The 16,887-nt window shown below is 41.9% G+C and overlaps 1 protein-coding gene across 1 annotated transcript in view; it reads left to right on the top strand.

Moving 5' to 3' along the window:
- The window catches only part of LOC308332153 (receptor-type tyrosine-protein phosphatase U-like), a 165,620-nt gene that overhangs the window by 82,273 nt on the left and 66,460 nt on the right, over positions 1-16,887 (top strand). The window contains exons 4-7 of the mRNA XM_080787820.1: positions 2,723-2,804; positions 7,743-7,858; positions 10,784-10,955; positions 12,202-12,495. Of these exons, the coding sequence (XP_080643946.1) occupies positions 2,723-2,804; positions 7,743-7,858; positions 10,784-10,955; positions 12,202-12,495 (664 nt within the window). The remainder of the gene's footprint in view (positions 1-2,722; positions 2,805-7,742; positions 7,859-10,783; positions 10,956-12,201; positions 12,496-16,887) is intronic.

Below are 16,887 nucleotides of genomic sequence, written 5' to 3'. Positions count from 1 at the left end.
CGCTGCGGTATTGTCTACAAATGCAATACGTTGCTCGCCTGAGCACATGATGGCACAATATGACTTTCACTATAGGCTTGACTGCATAGCAAGCTGATGGTTGTGTGAGTGTCTTGAAGCAAAGCTCCTTCTTCATTTGACCCAGGCAGGTTTTTTTTATGCCACCATCACAATCCTGAAATACCAGGATATTCACATAAATACCAGAGTGATTCACATAAATGTCAACTCTTAACCCATTAAAACCGGCAAAGCATCTGTCCTTTTAGATTTTACCTATATATATATATATATATATATATATATATATATATATATATATATATATATATATATATATATATATAGTGGCGTCTCGGTCCGGGACCAAGCCTCTGTCCTCTGTCCTCCAAACCATATTCCACACAACACAATTCCACGTTATATGATGAGGTTAGTAATTGTTTCGCTGGCTCCTCCGCTGGCTGGTCCTCTCCGTCGCTGCCCCCCAAAACATTGTCTAAAAAGTTCTCTGTGGTTAATTTATTAACCACCACAATATTTTTTTAAACGGCTAGTTACTTGTTACTAGTGAGAATAATTTCAGCCGGAGCATAACAAAACAAAGACAGCAATTTGTTTTTGGTAAAATAATATATAATCCATACTATTTGGGTCCTATTCCAACCACAGTAGGCCTCCTTTGCTTGTGACAATGTTACCTATTTGGGTTCTATTTTTCACAACAAACTTTCTGGTGAAAAAGTGCTCTGAGGACTCTCGTCCAGCATCGTTTTGAAAATACTTCACGGTCACGGTCATAGACTGTAAAAGGTCACGGTACATGAAGCATCGCCAAGCCACTGAAGACTAAACTGCAAACCTCCCCAAAAAATAAGCTTGCGAGGTTGTTTTTTTGTTTTTTGTTTTTTCAACTTGCACCCCATGTCCTAACCCCAGTCCACTTTATTAGGCTAGGATGGCTAAAGGTGGAAGTTTCCCCATTCTCAATGGGTCTGGTTTTCAATATACTCAAAGGAGCAGTTCTCAAGTACCTGTAAAAGTACTTCTCCAGAGTAGAGGATGCTTACCAGTGGAAATTCATCTGACCTCGTTCTCCCTCAATAAAAAAGGCATTCCACTATGCAGACACAACACAGTGGAATGCTCTACTAACAGCCCTGAAAGACCATTCAGATTGGACTTGGATGAATTATTGCCGTCCCCCAGCCGTTTACTGTAAGCCCCCCAGGGTTGTTAATAATTAATCTGTATATTTAGATTTCTGTATTGTTGCTGTGCTTGCTTTTGTTGTGTTGTTGTTATTTTGTCCAGTTGTTTGAGTGCTGAATGCTAAATGGACCACAATGCAAACAAGCCTCTGGCTTTTTTTGTCATCCATTTGGCATATTTTGTAAATCAATCAATCAATCAATCAATGTAGGACCCCCCTCTAAAACTGCATTTCAATGGGATATCCTCCCAATAAAATCTGTAATGATAAATAATACTTTGATGAAAGGGTTCGTCAAGTTGTGCCACATTTATTGTATTTCATTGGTTGTGTGGATTCACTGAAACCTGATCGTTTTGGGCGAACAGTAGGATTTCGCCTCATGCTGACTTTAATGACAGCTTGTAGATTGACTCAGTGGGAACCTTCACTTTGGTGCACAGCATGTGTTTGCTGGCTCTGCTGGTTGAATGAGGGGACATGTGATTCATGCGGCTACTGTGATTCATACGGCTACTGTGAACGTTTGGAGAGAGAGCAATAGATTGACATGTTTTATTGTGTGTCATTGAGTGTATAGAGTAGGCCTACCGAAGTCCTGACGTTGCTTGTTCATCCCCTGGATCGCGGAAGTTTCTCTATAGAGAATAACATTGTATAAAAAAAAAAGTTTATCATTTACTTATTCTGGAGGTAACATCAGTGTGTTCTCGCCGTCAGTTGATGGTTCATATCCATGAGTCAAAACGTTGGGATCATCTGTTTATTTTTGGAACACAGTTCGTATTTGACGTGATATTAAAGGAAGAATGGAGGGGGGAAATCACACCTGTGTGAAGTGAGGGGCGCTCTTATCATCATACATCATCGCATTCTGGCCAATCACAATTTACTTTTCTGTCCCCACTTTTTATCCTCAAGTCCAATATTAGCTCTTGAACCCCCTAGGGCTAATCACTTGTCCTTAATTCTCTGTCCTCACTTTTTATCCTCAATACGTACAGTACATTGCTCAGCCAATCAAATCACAGCTATGGGGTGCTCAGCCAATCAAATCACAGCTATGGGGTACACACGCACACACAAAAAAAGCGAATGAAAATCGTGACCCAGATAGTATGTGTTAACGTCATACTATTATAATAGAGAACAGAAGTGCTCTATTATAATTCTTAATACATTAAACTTGAAATGTAGACTGTAATAGTTACATCAGCATATGTACATTTGATTATAACAAGTTCCATCCTAATGATTAATTGGGTAAAATAATTAGGGAAAAAGGTAAGTTTCATGAGTCTTGCCAATAACGTTACAAAAACTTTCAGTTCTGCTGAAGATTTAGGCAAAGTTAGCCCGAGAAATGCAAAACACTGCAGTAATGGCATTACGCTAAGTGTCCCAGTTCTTCTTAAACTTATCTCCATCCGCTCATTACTGACTTCTACCGACTTTTAGTACTCACTTTTTAATCATATTAATTATGTATTTTCTCATATTTCTTCGCAGGTTGTGTTTGAGGCGACTGTTTCAGAGGAGCGTCAGGGCTACATGGCTTTGGATGACATCGTGCTGTTAAACTACCCTTGTTGTAAGTACCCTCCACACCCTGTTAAACTACCCTTGTTGTAAGTACCCTCCACACCCTGTTAAACTACCCTTGTTGTAAGTACCCTCCACACCCTGTTAAACTACCCTTGTTGTAAGTACCCTCCACACCCTGTTAAACTACCCTTGTTGTAAGTACCCCCCCCCACATACCCTGTTAAACTACCCCTGTTAGTACTGTAAGTACACCCCTAAAACCTAAGAACACTCACTAAACTGTGTGACCCGTTTCACAAAACATAGATGGCACATTAGCGTTGGGGACCGCAGGCATTTTGTTTTCTAAATAAATAAAATCGCACAGATTTTTGGGGGCATGTTGAAAAAAATGAAATTTATATCGGCAAGATGACGTCTTCCGTTTACTGCCCTAAACAAACATTATAGTCCATAGAGTTGGCTGGCACGAATGACATCATAACCACCCTAAAACGTTTCTAAACAAACCAAAAGTGGAATATCTTGTATTTCGCTAACCAACAACAGTGCAGAGGGACGTCGCTCCAAATTTGGTGACATCAGTGTTCTCCGCTGTGTTCTATCGGGGAGGAGGAGGGCGGACACACAGATTAGTGAACCAATATGCTGTTGAATCCACCTCTCTAGACCAGGCAGGGGCAGGTTAATACCAGATGAATTACCTCTCTAGACCAGGCAGGGCAGGCTAATACCAGATTAATTACCTCTCTAGACCAGGCAGGGGCAGGCTAATACCAGATTCATTATCAGCTATCTTGGATGAGCTGCCTAAATGCTCGCTTCATCAATATGACATTGAGACTGGACTGACTCTGATCCTAAACATCAGGCTAGAGGCCTGACCCACCCACACATTTTTGAAGGCAAATTGTATGGAGTATCAAAAACGCAATCTGGCAAAATAATCCGAGATAAATGGATAATAAACAATCTGCTCTACTGGAGGTGGACGGCTGGCTGACTTTTGACTTCCGGTTATATCCTGTTTACTCGATCGCCTAGCAGCCGAGAGCTATTCAGAAGGTGGTGAACAGCGTGATCAAACATAATCATTAAAAATGTAAAAAGACGCCAAAAGACGTTCATGCCGGGGAGCGCCATTGAAAAAAAAGACGTTCAAAGATGTTCTTGGCGGTGAGTGAGTTACGAGCTGATAATGCAACAATTGTGGGTTACATCATGTCACACTGTTTACAGTGGCGATGTTTTTACCCCCAACGTGGACACGCTGGTGTGACTTCAGAGAAGATATCACAGTGAAATTCTTGTCACACTGTGAGCAGTGGAAGGGTTTCTCTCCCGTGTGGATGCGCAGGTGACCCTTCAGAGTACTCAGCCGACTGAAATTCTTCTTACATTGTTTACAGTGGAATGGTTTTTCTCCGGTGTGGAGTCGTTCATGTGTCTGCAGGTCACTCAACTGAATGAAACTCTTGTCACAGTGTTTACAGCGGTGGGGTCTTTCTCCGGTGTGGAGACGCTGGTGTCTCCTAAGGGTGTACACGAAACTGAAACTCTTGTCGCAGTATTTGCAGTGGTACGGTTTTTCCCCGGTGTGGATGAGCAGGTGTCTGTTCAAATCACTGAACTGACTGAAACCCCTTTTGCACAGTTTGCAGCCAAAAGGTTTTTCTCCAGTGTGGATACGATGGTGTCTCTTTAAACTGTCTAGCTCGATGAAACCCTTGTCACACTGTTTGCAGTGAAAAAGCTTTTCTCCAGTGTGGATAAGCTGGTGTCTGTTCAAGTGACCGGACTGACTGAAACTCTTGTCACATTGTTTGCATATGTGAATTCTCTTCTTTCCTCTGTGCAAGGTAACTGATGTCACTTCTGCCGGTGGAGTTAAAGTCTTGTTAAGCTGCTGATGACTGGACGGTATTGGTTGATCTGCGTCCCCTTGTTTCTGACCGGGTACGGAGTTGGTCATTTTCTGACAGGCTGCCGAGTGGATTTGTCGATTCCTCATCGGCTGGCAGTTGTGGCTCATCTTTGTGTGTTTATGGAGGGAGAAGGGTGCGTGTACACTCACGGAAGACCTTGGTCTAGTTAGATTTGGATCTCTCGCTCCTTCCAAGGCACTTGACAGAGCAGACGGTAAAAACACGCTAACTGCTCTTGTCATTTCTCTCGTTAATGCCTGTCGCAACTGTGTGCTCTGCTTTAAACTAAATTAGTGCTGTCTAGGTGCTCGCGTCATCAGTATGACATCAGACTTGCAAAAATACTGAATGATCCTAAACATCAGGCACACCTTATAGAGGTCGATGTCCTCTGGCCTGAGCCAGTATCAGAACCCTGTTTGATGGTCATTGTCACATGGCTCACAAAACCTTTTGTGCCTACTTTGATGTAAAAATCACATTTTGGCAACAGTGATATTTAGCATTTTGTGCCACAACTTAAGAGCGCAAGTTAAAACACGTATTACTTGCGCAAGCAGAGCGCACAAGTATTGTGGTCGGCTGGACCAAAAGTGATATGTATGTATGGTATGCATACCCCTAATTGGCTGTTGATAGTGACGTAATTAAGATATGTTTCAATGTTGGGTGGGTAAAAGGTTGTGTGTGTGTGTGCGTGTGCGTGTGCGTGTGTCGGTAAGAATGGTGGTCCCTTATTGGCTGTTGATGGTGACGTAACTAAGGTACGCTTCAAGGTAGGTATAAGGTCAATAACGGGTCTAAAGGATTTAGAACAGAATAGACATTAGTTAGTAGCAGTAGCTAGTCCATGTATGGCCTACTTGTGCGCAAAGTGTAAGTTGGCACCTCGACAGAGTGCATTTCTAGTTAGCTCTGCATTGTTGTTTAGTGACCTCTCAATGTGTTCTGGAACCTGACCTCTTTAGTTTAGACTCTATGCACCACCTTGTGGTTGGTTTGTGTTATTTCTTCCTCTTGTGTGAATGGTATGTTCCAGGTGATGGTATAGTCCAGTTTAGGTTTGTCAGGGGAAATTGAAGCAATTTAGTTCATTCCCTCATGGCATATGAGTTGTGTTCTCCACAGCTCTCCAACGTTTGTGTTTTGGTGTAGATATGTCTGTAAGTAAAACTGAATGCAAAACTGTTAAAGAAAATGTTTGAGTTGAGAGAATATTTGTTGTAGCTTAAACTGTTATTAGTGTAGTAGCTCATTTGTTTGTATCTCATGTTTTCATTTGAGTGTGTTTCTGAAATCCTTGTATTTGTGTGTTTATTTTACAGTTTTACAAAAATCTACAGTAAAAATGACTCTTTCCAAGAAACGTCCATATTATTGGAGTTGTACACTATCTGTCTAGCCCTGCACAGACACGCAAGTGTGAGGACAGAATACAATGTGAAATTCAAATTTGATTCAAATCAGCTCGGACCATGTGTTCATGATTTGTTTTAGTTTTTCTTGCAAACGGGCCAATTTTGGATGCCAATTGTAGTTACTGGAATATGCAGTGATCTGTTCAGTGTAATATAGGCTATCTTGGGACTCACGGGTGGATGCATCCCAAATACAAATATTTATTTTTCAGAAATTGCAGTGTTGATTTTTTATAGAGTTATTTGACCTTGGTTCAATGTCATCTTAAAGCCTGTGGGGACCACAGCTTGGGCAAGGAAAACGTTGAAAATAATACTCCTGCCAGCTGGTCTGCACGTCAATTCTGACGGGTTTAGTAAAAGATATCTGTCAGCCAACGGACTAGAAATGGAGCTTCTTTATTGTAAAGTTTCGACTGTAAAACAATTGAGTTTGATATGCAGGTGTAGTGTGGATGATTGCTTCAACGTCTGTGAAAACCTCGCACACATCCATGTATAACTCGGGCTTTAGTTTGACCTTGGTATTAATGACCTGATGCCTCTTCAGATAGAGCGGCTTGCCCCATCTCCCATGTGGAGTAATTTCCATCTCAGCACCACCAGCCAAGCTGTAGGAAAAAATGTAATAAAGAAATAAAATAAATAAGAAATAACAAGTTCAAAACTCCACACAAAACTCACAATGTTGCTGGATGTTTGACCTCTTCTCCATGCACGTTGGAAGTAGGATATGCTCTACGTTGCCTCTATAAAAGCTGAACAAGTGACAGAGAAACTAACCAACATTCACAACAACATTTCATAAATTGAGACGGAATGATGGTTTCCTCACCTGCCACGGACAGTTGGCAATTTGGCCCTAATTTGGGCTTGTCATTATAGGGAAAATGTTAAAGATTATTCAAAGAATTCATCTACTGTACAACCTCATGACCTTATTCTTCACCCCCATGTACAGGCATCTGTTTTAACAAATATTCCATGTCTAATAAAAAATTAATGTCTCACTCTTGTGTGAAGTAGAGTGCAGGTACTTAGGAAAATGAACCTTGTTCTGCATCTCAGCATCATCCATGAATCTATCCTGTTGGATAACATCCAACTGAGCTTTGAGCTGTTATGGAGATGGGAGCCTGGCCTAAAAGCTCAGAATAAGGATTTCGTGGTATTTTTTAATAGCGATGTAAAAGTAATTGGGGTTGCCGTTGAACTCCAAAGTAGTGCGTGATGCCTGGAGAGTAAAACATTTGGTACTGCATGCTGCTGAGTGTGTCTCCCTGTTAGACATAATTTAATGTTTGTGCTGTATATGTAACTACTGTAAGTGGTTCCGTTTGTCTACAGGATGTCTGTCTCTGTCTGGGATGTTGACAAATGTCCAGGGCCACTGAATTGAATCCACTTTGACACATACTGTATGGAGGGTATTGCAATTTAGTTTGTCTATAAGTTGCTTGCTGCTGAAAACATACAAAATCAAAACATTCTTTAAAGCATAAATACAGCAGATACATAATCTGCTGTATCTTGTTGAGGCTGGGTGACATATAGAGGCAATGAAGTTATTGGGAGCTCCAAAGTTCTATTCAGCAGAGTGTTCATGTGTCCATGTTGTTGTTGTTTGTTGTTCTTCCACAGACAAGGTGCCCCATTTCTCTCGGCTGGGCGATGTGGAGGTCAACGCTGGACAGAACGCCACCTTCCAGTGTGTGGCTACAGGCAAGACTGCTGAAACAGAGCCTTTCTTACTGGAGGTAAGACTGCTGAAACAGAGCCTTTCTTACTGGAGGTAAGATTAAGAGACAGAGACCTTCAGCCCCTAAATGGCCCAGTGTGACTAAGCTTGTATCTGCTAACTCCTAACTAGGTCAGGGGTTCTCAATCTTTTTCACGCCAGGCCCAAAATCATGGTATTTTACCACCCTGATAAGCACTTGTACAAGGATTACATTTCGTTTGACTATGTTCCACAGAGAATATTATTGTGGAGTTTGTTGATTACTTTTTAATGCAGTAATGGCTTTTTTTTTTTTAGGTATTAATTAGATCTTAAAAGTTATTAAGTAGTCACTTCGTTGTCACTTGGGGAACCCTCCCACAAGCATGTGGGGGGCCCACAAAGTCCCAGTGTCAAAAACACAATGAATTGACTAATTATTTCTATAACGATAATTATCAACTAGAATTTGATGATGGTTACAGCACTTCAGTGGAATGAGAGCTATTATTCTGCGCCTCAATTATCGTTAAAAAGCAAAGTACAATTATTTGTCTTCTCATGGCCTTGCTCATGTGCTCACCATGAAATGAATGTTTTGGCTTTTGTTGTGTGTCAACTGTGCATGGGCTACAGGGCTACCTACCGTACTACTAAAGTCATCTCTCTCAACCACAAAGTTCTCATTCGGCATGCTATGATGCACTTGATTTAACCTATTATTTGATAGACACTAATAACTTACAGCCTCATTGCCTGTCACCCCAGCAATTTCTCCAACTCCCTACTTTTCTCATTAGGAGGAAAAACAATTGAACATAGAGATTTCTCACAACCCATTATTTCCTGCTGTCTCTGCATTTGTTGTACGGGCGTCTGTTTGATCGTTGATGCTGTGTGGTGTGAGCCAGCTAATTGACGCTCTCTCTTTGATCTACCTGGCACTATAGAAGTTCTCTCTGGACCAGCCTGGATTTGTTTTGCTCAACTACTGCCTCTGTAGGAAGTTTAAAACAAACTATTTGCATAATGCTTCCTCCTCATTTAGTATTATATTCTCAACCAGTAAGTTTAGGCCTCAAACGCAGCATTACGCATCAACATATTTGCTCTCAATCTGATCCTGAATTAATTAACACAAATGGGTAATTAGAGACTTATATTGCACTTAGTGCTAGACAGGAGAACAGGAGTATTTAGACAGGCTGCTATATAATTAGGTTCCTGCAGAAAACACCAAAACAGTTTTACTAGACATGCCTTCCATTTACACGGCAACAGCGTCTTTGGGTGTTGAAAACATGAAAAAGTGGAACCACTGTTTGAAAACGCTCTGCCTAACGTCTCCGTGTAAACATAAAAAATGGGGCAAAAACGGAAAACGTGTGACGTGCTCATGTGACGGCTGGTGTAATGTACACTATTACTCACTCATGAAGCGAGTGTTTTATTGTTTTGTTTACAGTTTAAGAAAATAGAAGGAAGTGTTGCGCAGCAGAGCCACACTGCCACCTAGCCATCATGCACACTACAGCATTTTCAATAATCTTTCTGTCTTTGCATAACACAACGGCACTTTCCGCAGGGAGTTCTGCCGTCTAGCCTTAGTTTCAGGGTTAAAGATACCATAAGGTTGTTTTCAGCATAGAACTGAGGCATTCTGCACTGCACAGCCATCCGTTGCAAACTGATGAGGGCCAAACACAATGCTGATAATGCATTTAAAACGTCCTTACCCTTTAATGCTGGATGTAATTCAGATGCAGCAGCAGTGAGCCGTCTTCATACATACACAGTGGATGAATGCCCTGGAGAACTGGCTCAATGCAGGCCTGAATGCTATGAATGCAAACTACATTGGTGTTCCTAAACAATAAACCCAATTGAGACTCTCACAAAAGAGAAGGTTGTTGCACAATCAAATAGAAAGGAAGCTAAACAAGCGATAATCTCCACCTTTAGCCTAAAATGCACAATATCATATTTTCTAAATTGTGCTTTTCCTGTTAAACAGATTCAAACATATTATATCAAACCCACTTATGAGCCCACACCTTCAGCAGCTCGCCGTGAAGCGCTTACCGGCCTTCTGGATTTTCACGTCCCGCTAGTTGAACCGACACATTAGCACGGAGAGATGAGGAGCTGTCAGCTCACACCTGTTAGACACACCACCTGGGATGCCCGTGTCACACTCGCCTCTGTCACCCAGCCTCAACAAGATGACATCCAGTTGTTAACTGACATTTATTACATCTTTATTATCTCTTCCACCAACATGGCTAAACACCCCCCCCCCCCCCCCCCCCCCCCCCACACACACACACACACACACACACACACACACACACACACACTTACTTCCCACACATGTCACTTCAGCACCCCTTCCTTCCTTCTAACGACTTTCCTCCGTGTTCATTTTTTCCGCCTCACATGCCACCACACACTTAACGATCAGCGGAATGGACTTTTCACACCGCTCGGATAAACACAATCGCCTGCCTGATGTACGGCTCATCTGGCTTTTGCTCACGGCTGTCTTCCCTCTGTGTGTTGTGTCTTTGTGTGTTATACTGTGTGACAGCGGGTGTCTTTGTGTGGGTTCATTATCCCTGTGCCTGCTTCCCACCACCTTCCTGCCTCGGTCCATGCTAGCGATTGCCCAATATATGGCTATCACGCAGACAGACCATATCTTAGTCGTCCCTCACTTGTTCTCATGTCTGTTACCACAATCAATGTACCAGTAATGTCCTTTAGATAGCATGTTAGTAATATTTCGACTGATGCTACTGTAGGTTCTTGGTTTAAACTTTATGGGATCCTAGTATCTTTGTATTCCATGTATGTGAACACGTACCTTGCTTATTGTCACTTTGTATAATTTCTGCTATGTGCACACACTGTGAATTGTGTTACAATGGTGTAATCGTGTTGTGTCTTTGTGTGTGTGTGACAGCGGCGTAACGGTGTACTGCTGGACACAGCCTCGCTCTCCAGGCTGAGCCACAAGAGGCTGATGGCAACGTTCCAGGTGGAAGCGCAGCGTGGCGAGCAGGACCTGTACCGCTGCGTCACTCTGTCCTCCCGCGGAGCCGCCGTCTCCAACTTCGGCGAGCTCATCGTCAGAGGTAAAGCTGTGTGAGATGTTGCTGTTGGAGTGCTTTTCACTAGAGCACGCTCCAACATTTCTCTTGTGGGAAATGCATTCAAAATGTTCTCGGTCACATACAGAGACACGCACGCACGCACACACACACACACACACACACACACACACACACACACACACACACACACACACACACACACACACGTTGGGTAATCTCTATCTCTTCAAAATATGTCGCCATGCACCCATATATACAGTAAAAAATACATTTTGGCATGGCATATGCATTCTGTGTTTACTGACCCTTAAACATGTTCCACCCACCCACACACTTAGCTTTCTTTTCTGTGTCCCATTGTCAATAGATACACTGTGTCCTATAGTCATACATTAGCTACGGTGTTCTCCAGCTATGTGTGCAGGCAGCAGTTTACATGGGTTGGTTCAGGCAGCATGCATGCTCCTGTAAGTGTAGAATTGCACATTATGTGTTTCATTAATTAGATTCCCCTTGTCTGATAGGGAGTCATAATATCCATCAGCGTTCTTTTATGGCGAAAGGACAGAATTAGTCATGCAATTGTTCATGCAAAAAATAGCCATTATTCAGCTTCATTATAATAAATTAAGATTTCCTGTAAGGGCCTCTCACGGTCCCTGCGATTAAAATAGTTTTATGATTCGATGGTCTAGCTAGCAGAGCAGAAATGATGTTATATATATATATTTTTTTTTTAAATGATGTTGAAGCCTCCCCCTGGTCATCTAGGATTACATTAGATAATTGACACAGGGTGACGAAATGGGTTACAAACATTGTGGGATAAAAATTTAGAGGGAAAGAAAAAGGATGTTAAAATCTTTTGTTTGCTTAACTCTTTTCATTTCTTCTCACATTGTATTAGCGGTATATGTTTATCTACTGCACAATGCTTTTGTTTCAAATTCAAAATGTAAGCAAAACAGAAGCCAAAGCCTAATGTAGTCAGTGCCTTGGTGGCGACAGCAGTTAATGGTCTCGTTAATCTTGTCATTTAAAGGAACTCCCATTTTAAAAGATCTATGCCCCATTCTAAGAACTTTTTTTATTGTTAGACATAAATTGGCCCAATATGGTCTGTTGGGCCAATTCCACTACTGACGGTACAGTATAGATATAACAGTGAAACTGAATATGACCATTCTTGCACATTTTCCAGTTGTATTATACGGTATCTCTTCAGAAATGCATTGCATGTTACCCTTACCCGTCTCTTCATTTGCAGTGCCCCCCACACCCATCGCGCCCCCTCAGCTCCTGCGGGCGGGGCCCACCTACCTGATCATCCAGCTCAACACCAACTCCATAGTGGGGGACGGTCCTGTCATTCGACGGGAGATCCAGTACAGAGCCAGCCAGTCACCCTGGACAGAAACCCACGGAGTGGGTTCACTCACCTACAAGGTGTGGCACCTGGAGCCGGACACAGAGTACCGTATCAGTGTTCTGCTGACCCGGCCCGGAGAGGGAGGCACGGGGGCACCCGGACCCCCCCTCATCAGCAGGACCAAGTGTGCAGGTGAGTGGTTCAACCTCAGTCTGCTTTGATCAACTACACACACACACACACACACACACACACACACACACACACACACACACACACACACACACACACACACACACACACACACACACACCCGTAAACCCAAAAACATGCTCATTCCCAATCATCAGCTAATGAGGAACACAGAGATGTCTCTGGTCCGATTCTCTGATAATGGGAGCTTGGTTTTATTTCATTTATTTATTGTTTTATCAGCACTAATATGTGGCCACAGTGTTTTACTTCTGTGTGAAAGCGCCCAAACACTCTCTCCCCTTCTTCTAAATTAAAGATTATAAAATTATATCGGCCTACAGAAAAAATAAAAACCTTAAAGATTATGTAGTACACAGCAAGCTAAAAGAAATCAACACACCAGCACACCAGGGACCAGAATACTTCAACCCCAAACAATTAGTAAAAAATAGCCACAAACCACAAAACGCGTGTTAGAGATTAAACAACAAATAACAGCCAGAACCAGCAACTGCATTTACTTAATCACATGTGAAAAATGTGGTTTACAATATGTCGGAGAAACGGGTAAAACAATAGGTACTAGGCTGGGACAACACAGATACAATATTAACAATGCAAAAAAGACAACCACAAGATTTGTGCAACATTTCATGGCTCACGGCATTGAAGCTCTAAAATGCGCTGGACTTCAACATAATCCCAACTGGACAGTAGGACAAAGATGTTTTAATGAAAAACAGTGGATTAAGAACCTCAACACGGATTTTCCTGGAGGCTTAAACATGCCTAAAATCAGATCTTGAACACAACAAAACTTAAACTCAGGATTAAACTGGAGAAATCTCAAAGTGATTGGATCAGACTTCCTTCGGATACATGGCGAATGCATTTATTCCTTGCATTGTGCCTACACATGTTGCGACCGAAGGTCGCACAGTGCACAGTGTCTCCACAGGCACAGTGCACTGAAGTTTTTTAATTCCCCCCCTGCACCTCTCCTGTCAACTCCCTTCACCTGGAAGTGACACTCGTCCCCCTGGGTGACAGCACAAGACAAGAGGGACTGTGACACACAACTTGAATGTCTGCCTTGTCTGGCACTGCTGATGTGTTTGCAAAGGAAAACTTTTTCTATAGAAAAGCCTTTTCTTTGTATGAAAAGCTGTGGTCTGAGCTGGTTTATCTGATAAGATACTGCACCATTTTAATGACTTTTTAGTTAGTTTTTAGTGCTGCATTCTTCTTCATTGTAGACATTGTTAATCTACGTAAATGGCTGCTCCTGATTTTAATCATAGATATAGCTGGAGTCGTAAAACAGAATACTGCAACAAATGAATTTCTTGGCATTCTTAATCTATGTTGCAGTGCTTTTAAGTGTTGATGGGCACAAACAAATATGATATTTTCAATGCAGTTTGTTATTTCCTGGAAAACAGAAAAGAACTATGATGACCTCATTCTACTCTAGGAGGCAAACCAAAAAATTCAGTTCAAATATAAAACATTTTAGGGTGTCTGGTGGCACAGCCTGTCACACTTTATTTTCCTACCCAAGAAATCTTTGGCTAAGTTCCAGATGGCTGGAATTCATACATTTTAAAATGGATGGTATATTTACCAAATCCAGACTTTGCCAATTTTTTTCCCAGAGTTTTCATTTTGCAACTATGGACATTATGCAATGAGCTATTGTCTTTTCTTTACGTATGCTGACGGCGTTTGGAGCAACGGCGAACACGCTTCTTCCTGGAGGGGCCACAGTTCCCCATGGAACTGGCCGAGTCCCCCCACGGGACGGAAACCGACTCTGGGCAGGTAGATGCTGAGACAGAAAGCTAAAAAAAACGCAGGTTGGAGGCCCACAAAACCTAGTCCGATAGACTGGGGCTCAGGCTGGGCACTGGCAGGCTGGGAAGCAGACTGCTGGAAGCTAGCAGATTGTGACAAGAGGCAGAAGTAAATTTAGAAGTGTTTTTTTTTTTGTTATATTAGTTTTTATTGGATTTTGTATAGACATGACAAACAAGACATACATAACAAATACACCAGACTGGGCAATGTATAAGAAACGAGTGGCAGACCTATCGTGATGACTGATGAGATAGAATGGGCTTATAATGAACACAACAATCATGAAAGGGCATGCAGAGCAGCAGCCATACAGAGCATTAACATCAACAAAAGCACAGCAGGCCAATCAGACTAGCAGTTACACAGTTGAATCAAGGTCAGCTGTAATAGGGCATCATATATATTCAAATGTTGCTAGACTGTCCTGGCCGTTGCATCGCAACCTCTCCAAATGTATCAAAGATACGAATTAATTAAGTATTTATTTAGTAAAACATGGTACAGTGGGTGTCTTCCACTCAGTTAAGATCATTCTTTTAGCTACTAATGTGCCGAGCATAAGCGTCTGGTGAATAGTATATGGCAGCGCGAGGACGGTGTCGGAGCATCCGAACAGGGCAGCTAGAGCATCAGGTACAATATTAATGTGATATATTCTGCTGTACCATGAAAACACAAAACATTTTTTTGCGCAGGACCAGAAGGTGTGGCCCAGTGTGCCTTTGGAGATGTTGCATCTACCACAGATATCAGAAACAGCTGGGTACATTTAGTTAATTCTGTAATCTATGGATGACTTTAAACTGGATAAGTTGTAATCTATAATTGACAGAACCAGAGTGGATCCTCCTCAACCCCTCGCTCCATAACTCATCTGACAGCTCCAGGCCAATATCCTCCTCCCAGGCAGCCTTGATATGGTTTGTTGATGGAATAGATACAAATTTTGATATAAGTTGTTTGGAGTTGGGATGTTGTTTCAATAATGCATATAAACAGTGTTCCTGAGGTAGATTTAGAAAATTATTAAATTGATTTTGAACAAAATGTCTAACGAAAAAAGTGAGAGTTTGGGAGGGATAATGCTTCTTTCAGCTCAGTAATGATTAATTGATTAGGCCCTTGTCCGTCCAATATGCAAAGGCTGCATCTGTCTGAGATGGAATAAAGTTGTGATTAAAACATATAGGAGAGTGTGCAGACAGATCGGGAACTGAAAGTACCTTCCTTACTTGTTTCAAAGTTTTAATTGAGTTTCTCAGAAGTGTTTATTAACTAAACAAAGGTTCTTCTATATACAGGGCAAAGATGGCAGGTCAAAAATGACTGGACTCTTGGAATACAAATTCAACCAACAAGAACACAATGCAAACACAGGGCTTAAATAGACACAGGATAACAGGGCACAGGTGAAACCAAAATAAAATCAACACTAGGATAAGCTGGGGGACTAATAGGACACAGGTGGAAACACTGACACATCACAAGGTAGGCAACAGTAACTAGGCAGACAGGAAACACTAGGAACAATACTACAAAACAAGATAAACAAAACCAAGGCAGCAGAGTAACAGAAAACCAAACAGAATACACATGACCAATAAAGAATATACTGAAATGACAGAAACATAAGTCCAAAACCTAAATAAAGACAGTCAAAGCCCACGGTCCAAGGAGCGGACCGTGACACATGGTGACTCACCCTGTAAATACTGAGAAAATAGCAGATAGCTATAACGGGCAATTTTCGCTATTGACATGAGTGAACGAATATTTGGGTTGTTTAAAATGGAGGAGAGAGAGTTCAGTTCAGCAGATTTGTCCCATCTGCCATTGTGGCGTTGAACAAATTGCCTAGCTGACAATGTTGTGTGCTGCATGAATATATTCATGAAGCTTCTATGTTGGCTGTGTTTGTGTGTTTCTGTATTGAACTGGCTGAGTCCCTGTAGGACAGAAATGTCTAAATCTAAATGTACAGTAGTGCTTTGTTTCTCAGCACGTTTCTTTGCTGTAAGGAAACAGTCTCCATTTCACCTGTACAGTACAATGTGGCTGCCACATGATGTCACTCCTTAAAGAATGTTAGCATGTTAGCGGATGGAAAGTTCATAGACTTGGCTGCCACATTTCTGAAAGACAGAGGTTGGAGGGGCTAGCGCCCCTTAAAAATATATAGTATATTATAGCGGAGTGTTGCAATGAGGATGGTAGCAATTATCTGTGACCAATCAGTGGTCTGCAGTGTTTTTACCTCTCCTTTTGGTATCGCCTCCGCTCGGTTCGAACCTCGACAGAGGTGATACCCAAAAACGTACCAGGTACTTTTGCCCAATGGAAAACCAAATTAAATCACACCCGTTTGAAGTGAGGGGCACTCTTATCATCGTTCATCATCATGACGTAACATGTTAATTTGTGTAGGACGATTTGCTCGTCCACATATGAAAATCTACACTAATAAATTAATATAGGAGGGGCTAGCATCCCTCAAAAAAGTCTGTGTGATTGAATGAATTGTTTTCGTCTTTA

The sequence above is a fragment of the Protomyctophum bolini genome (genome assembly GCF_963924005.1).
Source record: "Protomyctophum bolini genome assembly, chromosome: 17".
Taxonomy (NCBI): domain Eukaryota; kingdom Metazoa; phylum Chordata; class Actinopteri; order Myctophiformes; family Myctophidae; genus Protomyctophum; species Protomyctophum bolini.
The sequence above is the reverse complement of the archived record's forward strand: the minus strand, read 5'-3'. Positions and strand labels throughout refer to the sequence as shown.